At 43.0% G+C, this 6,760-nt stretch overlaps 1 protein-coding gene across 2 annotated transcripts in view; it reads left to right on the top strand.

Annotated features, from left to right (window-relative positions):
- The window catches only part of LOC106810889, a 10,020-nt gene extending 5,535 nt beyond the window's left edge, over positions 1-4,485 (top strand). Inside the window, exons 1-3 of one of the 2 annotated variants that reach the window (XM_014814360.1) lie at positions 1,327-1,559; positions 2,391-2,490; positions 2,905-4,485. In XM_014814360.1, the coding sequence (XP_014669846.1) occupies positions 2,416-2,490; positions 2,905-3,873 (1,044 nt within the window). In that variant the 5' untranslated portion in view covers positions 1,327-1,559; positions 2,391-2,415 and the 3' untranslated portion in view covers positions 3,874-4,485. Of the gene's footprint in view, positions 1-1,326; positions 1,560-2,390; positions 2,491-2,904 lie in introns of those variants that run through there. The other variant, XM_014814361.1, reaches the window with a different exon arrangement.
- The last annotated feature ends 2,275 nt before the right edge of the window (positions 4,486-6,760 follow it).

Below are 6,760 nucleotides of genomic sequence, written 5' to 3'. Positions count from 1 at the left end.
TATATACACATATTTATTTGGTTATTTTTCAGTCTATTTACCGCACGTGTCTGTGAGCAGAAAGACATGTAGCGCTGCCATATCTAATCTTTAGCAGCTCCCACATACGCATTATGCAGTAGCGCATTGCTCGCGGCTGATGTATATGGAACATCTGGCTAACATTTGACATGGTGGTGCTGTTTTCCCAAGTAATCGACAACGCGCTCCGCAACTTACGCGCCGCCCACTCACAAAGTCGACAACGAGAGCAATCAGTGCTTTGTTGAGACAACCGCGCGACGAAGTGGTTAGTTATCTCTTTCTTCACGCGATGTTATCACCTTGCCCCTGTGCGCTAATCTGCTCTTTGTATCTATCGTGTTATCCCAGTAAGACGGTGTACCCGTCGAGTCGTGGTTGGTGATGTATTCAGTAATTTGTAGCGGGGAGGTAAAGGAGCATTCACGCGCGCACGCAGCGGGATGTGATGAGGGTGTTTGCGTCGGACAATAGACGGTTAATGCATGGACAAGCTGATATAGCCAGCGACGGCTTGCCTCTCTGCAAGTAATGTGTGTGTGTGCGTGTGTGCGCATCTACGCGCGTGTTTGTTGTGTACATGTGCGCCCATCCTCCGGCGATGGGGTGGTTGACTATGACCTCAATAACGGAGTATCGCTCACACCCATATTTATACGGCGACTGATTTCAGTGTGTAGATGCTTAGCAATTATTCGGTTCATTGTCCATTAATACTAGGTAGGCATATATAATTCTCACTGCATATGGGGGCGGGAAGTTCAAATTCAGCTATATTTTTTTTGGATTGAGTGTTTGTAAGCAAAAATCTCGTAATACAGGCTTTAACCCGGGATTGGGTGTATATTAGATTATTACTCAGGTGGGATGTGATAGCATTATTTTTTGCGTGTCATTCGCATCGCACCACACATAACACCTGAAGACTGAGGCATCGTCGCCGGCTATGTGCATCGCAATGTGCAAACAAGTTTAAACGCGCGCTCACACCTAGAGTGCCTGCTCGTTAATTACTCCAATGGAATTTCAAACATTTCCAGCAACCCGCCGATCTCCGTAGCACTTGTAATTAGCAGCGGCTCTTGCTAAATTGATCTGCCAACTCTTTTCACGCGGCCTCCGGTTGCGGTAGCTTGACTTCCAGCTGGGGCAGTGTAATCCGCACCAAACCCGCATTCGTAAACGTTGACTGCTTTGTTAAGCAACGCCGATTTATACGTAAATACACGCGCAGCCAGCCGTGAAGGGGAGAACTAAGAAAGATCAGCTATTCTTAGTCCGGCCAATGACAGAGAGTGGCCGCCCGTACACGTACGTACCGCTTACAGCCGGACACTCGATCGTCCGGAATAAAACTACGTGTTTGAAACGGAGCGGGACAGTTAGCTATCGACTCAGGCTGATTTGGTTGTTGGCGTTAGTGCTTATATATGTGAACAGTGTACTATAGACGACGGTCGGAACACTACGCTCTAGACTGGGTGTCGTTTCCAGCCGAGAATTAATCTTGATACGCTATCGTCGGCAGAAATTTATAGGTATGTCCGTGATCGTTCGGCAGTGTTGGCGTATTGCGTAATGAGATTTTCCTGCTTATTTCGTATTTTTGCATCGTATTCTATAGTATTTCCTATGAATGTGAAAACGTTGAGTATTTAGAAAAATGCAGTTGATAGTTGCATTCAAAGACGTACGGGTCTATACTAAACCAGGATACTGATATCATCGAGTAATTTTATGTGACGCATTTTAAACACATCTCTAAACACATTAGTAACAACGTTTAATTGCGTAGGTAGCTCAAGTTTTCACAAGCTTCTCCGACCGAAGTAGGTTAGGAAACACAAATTATTAAATGAATTTATTAAACTTGTTTGTGTTATAACGTGGAACGGTGCAGCATTACTTCTAAAAACATATAATTAACTATTCATGAATTTATATTTATAAATTAGGATAGTATATTACTAAGTCTTTTATACAAGTTTATATAAGTATGCTAAAAATAAATTTAACGCGTATATTTCGCAAATGCTAAATTACAAATGTTAAGAGTTCCATCCTCGTGGTTTGCCCAATTTGAAGCGCTTTCGTTAATTCACTTTATGCAAACTCAGGAAATGATTGGTGGTACATTCTGCTAAGGCATGTATATGTAAGGATGTATATAGTACCCGTTTTGTTAATTAGGTGACATATCCGCCCTACCTGTATGTTGGCACCTGCCATGTACTCTGGTGAGGAATATATGGTGATTATAAAGCGGCAGACAGACGATACTTCAATGAACTCGGAACTCTATTCTAGGGCCATATAGCCTAGGTTTGCGAACACTTTTTTTAACCACACTGTGCCTTTTTCTTTTACAGGAATAATACACCGACGTTATTGACCATGCTGTCAGCCCTCAAAAAGCTTTCAGTGCGTTCTAGAAAAAACGCGTACACTGCTGAAAGAGCGAAAGAGAAGGTATGTATATTCGGTTTAGCTTTCTCATTAACCGGGTGAATCTATTGTAAAAACATAAACCAAGAAATAAATGACGCTACATCCCACATCTTGTCCTTGTAGCACTTGCTCGATAATTTCGGAACAAATTGATTTTATATAGGATTTTTATTTATTTACCATGTGTGTATTGTGCACGTATATCATATGTATCCCTATTCGACATACGTGGAGCATCGGTGTTAATTAGTGAACTTACTTAGTGTATCCTACAGAAATTGCATACGTAAAATACACATACGCGCAATCCGTATATATGTTATGATAGTTGTCGGCAACGCTATATGATTCACTTCGTTATTTATGGAATAGATGAAAAATAAACGTTTCAATAAAAAGGTGATTCAATTTGATACCTTTATTTCTCTATGACAGGGTCGCATATTTCAAGCACGGAGAGGTTGGCCACTGCCCTCGCTGCCGTTAGATATCATCAGAGATCAAACTCCACTGAATGAAGACGCAATACGTGCCGAGTACGACCTAATATCTCACATTTACGAGGAAGTGGGAGAATTAAAATATCATCCAAACTTGCGCAATAAAAATCACACCACTCTAAATGGAGAGCAATCAGGTAGCATCGTTACTGCCGAGTTATGTACAAATAGTAAACAGGGGCGAGCGCAGTGTCCGGAAGATACATACACCTTCCAGTGTAAATCGCCATCTAGCGGAAGGAACGGGACGCCTCAGGTGAACGTATCCCTTCCCAATTTCGACGGACACGGGGATGATGATTACGAACTTCAATTATACCACGTAGAACACAACCTTCTACTGGGCAAAGACGTAATGCAGATCTCAAGTGAAATGCGAAGTGAAGATGATTGCAGTCGTGATTCAATCTACAACACCATCTCGGAAGGGCATTACTCTACCTGCTCCTTTGAGGAGAGCGGATCGTGCAATTCTAGTGCCATCCGCAGCACGCTGAACCAGACCGTGGAATCAGTCGACGACCGACTCTCCTGTATAAGCTCGGATTATTCTTCTGATGATACGTCGAGTTTGCACAGCTGCGGCCGCGCGACAATCTCGGAAGATTTGCGTGACATGCTCACGTCTGTGTATACGCAGGGGCAATGCGTCACTCAGCGGCAACGAGCGAAGACAAGCACTCAGCACAATAATGTCAATGACTGTAATAAACTATCCTGTCGTGCAACGGATATCATTTACGAGAGAGGCGAGAAGAATTCATCAGTGCGATGTGCGTCATTGCTGCAGGTACACGTCAACAAGCCGTCTAGACGTTTCAGCGCGTTCGACCACGGCACTAACAAGGTGCTCGACGACGTATTGCGGGAAAACTATAATAACAAGGCTCTGTGGCTGTGTTGAAGCCTATTTTATTGCACGTTTCCCGTATGAAGAGTGCCACTTTTAATTTTCTTGGAATTATATATAAATCCCGTATAGCCCGCGACGAATTAAATACTACAAATAACGGCGATATGGTGTAACCTGAGGTCGCTATCGAGCTGAGGCTTCTGAATCGTAACCACTGAAATTATTATGAACTGCTGGAATACAATATCACTTGTGTAAAGGACAAACAATAATCCAGCAGGCAATGCCACATATATTGGAGTGTATATTAAATGATGAAGACCTGGGCGCGCGCGTGTGCATTGCGAGCGCGAGTGCGGGCACGCGTGATTATATGAATATGAACCCCCAATTTAACGTTGTAATTAATGTAAATAATTACTGCCGTACCATAAAATAATACGTTTTTGTACATATAGTGACTTGTTTAATATGCAGCAATAGACTATAATAATCATACACAAGTAGATACGTAGGGCCTAATGAAAAATGAATATGTATTATTCGTTATTTTTAAGGTAATAATTCCTTTACATATTTATTTCTAAACAATAAATTTTGATGTTAATCCATCAGACACTATTGATTTCGTAAAAAATTAATTGAATAAAAATGCAATTAAAATAAACAATATAAACTACTCGTGATTTAATATTGCCCGCGAATCACAGCAGCCAGCGCTATGCGAGATCACTATACATGCGTACTATGCGATACTATGATACCATGATACTATGAGATACTATGCGAAGGCCTACTGCCACGCAACGGAATTACAATTTCGCATTGTTAAGCTCACACACTAAGTCTTGTATTGCACTCCATATTGTCAAGAGCTAATAATACCTTATAAAGGCTATATGCGGATATAAGGCTATATAAGGCTGTATGCGGTCACACACACACACACACACACACACACACACACACACACACACACCACACACGTTCATATATATTATGTATATTGCGGATATATAATTGTATAAATATAACAATGTCATTGTTTTATAGTTATTTTCCTTGCCATTCTAAACAACTATGGAGCGCGACAACCAGCGCGTAACAATGACAATAATACGATCGCACGAAACAAATTCATAGAAAAAAGCTTTCCCGCAATTCATGGATAGATTAACAGCAAGCATTACAAATTTGTGGTCCTGGGCAACTAGTAGTGCGACAAAACTCACGGTTGAACGTCATAAAAGGTCACCAGGTAGGGTCTCTGCGAGAACCTCTGTGGACCAAAGCGATAACGACTACTTTGCGAGAATAATCGATGGACAATCTACAGCTTCTACGCATGAAAGGCGGCTTAGTCCTGGAAAGCCAAAGAGGCTTGAGTCAACTCAAGTTGACTGTATTACACCTCGTAAAGCATTGCCACTCAAGCGAAGGAATTACACCACTGCTCGTAGACGACTGAGTATGACACTTCGCCCCCGCTCGCTCACCTCACCTGTCAGATACTCCCCAAAGAAAAAACGCAAATCGGCGAAGAAACTGTCTCGTCGCACTCAAGACCCAAAGCTTAACGACTTAACTACCGCCTCTAGACTAAAGAAATCATCTACCGCCCATAGACCAAAGAAATCATCTACCGCGTTAGAGCCGAAGAAATCACCTGCCGTCCTAAAGCGTCATCAATCGTCTGCTGCCCCTCAGCGAAAAGAATCTACTACCGCCTCGAAATCAGCATCATCAACTGCTGTGCGGCAGATGTATATAAGTGGACTGGAAAAAGACATATTCTGCAAACGACCGATTGTAATTAGGCCTCCGAAAAGGCTAAAGCGGCTGGAAGCTAAAGCAGTAAAGTCGACCAGACTACCGATCAATACTCTCTCGTATATTCTCGAGAAGCGCATTCAGGCAGGTGAAATATGCTTGTCGGAGAGTTCCATGTATGCTCCTGGCGATATGCACTGTTACAGTGACCGACATGTGAACGATGATGAAGTCTCCGCGAACGCATTAAGCGGGCTCATGCCGCCGAGTAACCAAGAAACGTCGCGGTCAATGGTGACACGGAGCTCATTAAAACGACTCATGGTCGACTCGCCGGATTTCCTACCGACGCGACGAGATATGTCAACGACAAGTTCTTCCCTGCACCAAACAACTGCTCGGAATCGCAAAATTTCCATCATGAACGTTTACGTTAATTCTGGGTCTGCGCACAAGAAGAGACAAACAGATACCAAACATGTGTTCAATTTTGGGCCGGTGTTGTCGACCACATCTTTGTCCGTTCGCAGTGCTAGCAGGTCAAGTCGAAGAGGCAATTTAGCGACTACAGAAGAGAAAAACAGGCGATATTTTTATAGGAATGTTAGAGGAGGCCAGGCCTGTATTGATCCAGCGACGCTGCCGCTATGCTGTGATTAGAATATCTCAGTAAAGATCACTCGTGCACGCTGGACACACATTATAAAACTCATATCTTATAGCGTGAGCGTCATTAATATTGCGTACGTGTAGTGTACGTTCATTCCGCTGACATTATATTGAAATCTCATACAGCCAGGTAATAAACCTGGCTACGCGCAAGATACGCGTAGACAATCTATATTTTCGTCATATGGAAATTTTCGGTTGCAATATCTCGGAGCTATACAACACCACAAATAGGTTATCAACGCAAAGATTAAAAGTCTATTTATACGTGCAGGTTCCTTGTATGGTAATCGATTAGGAATCTCGCTTCTGCACTTACTCTCGCGCGCATTATACGCCGAGTTTCGCTTATAAGCTAAGTAGCTTCAACGACAGGTAGACAGCTTATTCCCGCCACAGACTGCAAGTGTTAGTCGCCCGTCAAATTAGCACGGGTTGACTGTAGATGCTCAGTTCAGCTCGACGTCACCCTCGATCTGACTCGCGCCTGCGTCCACAT

The sequence above is a fragment of the Priapulus caudatus genome, unplaced genomic scaffold, assembly GCF_000485595.1.
Source record: "Priapulus caudatus unplaced genomic scaffold, Priapulus_caudatus-5.0.1 Scaffold483, whole genome shotgun sequence".
NCBI lineage: Eukaryota > Metazoa > Priapulida > Priapulimorpha > Priapulimorphida > Priapulidae > Priapulus > Priapulus caudatus.
Note: the sequence above shows the minus strand (reverse complement) of the source record. Positions and strands in the feature narration are given on the sequence as shown.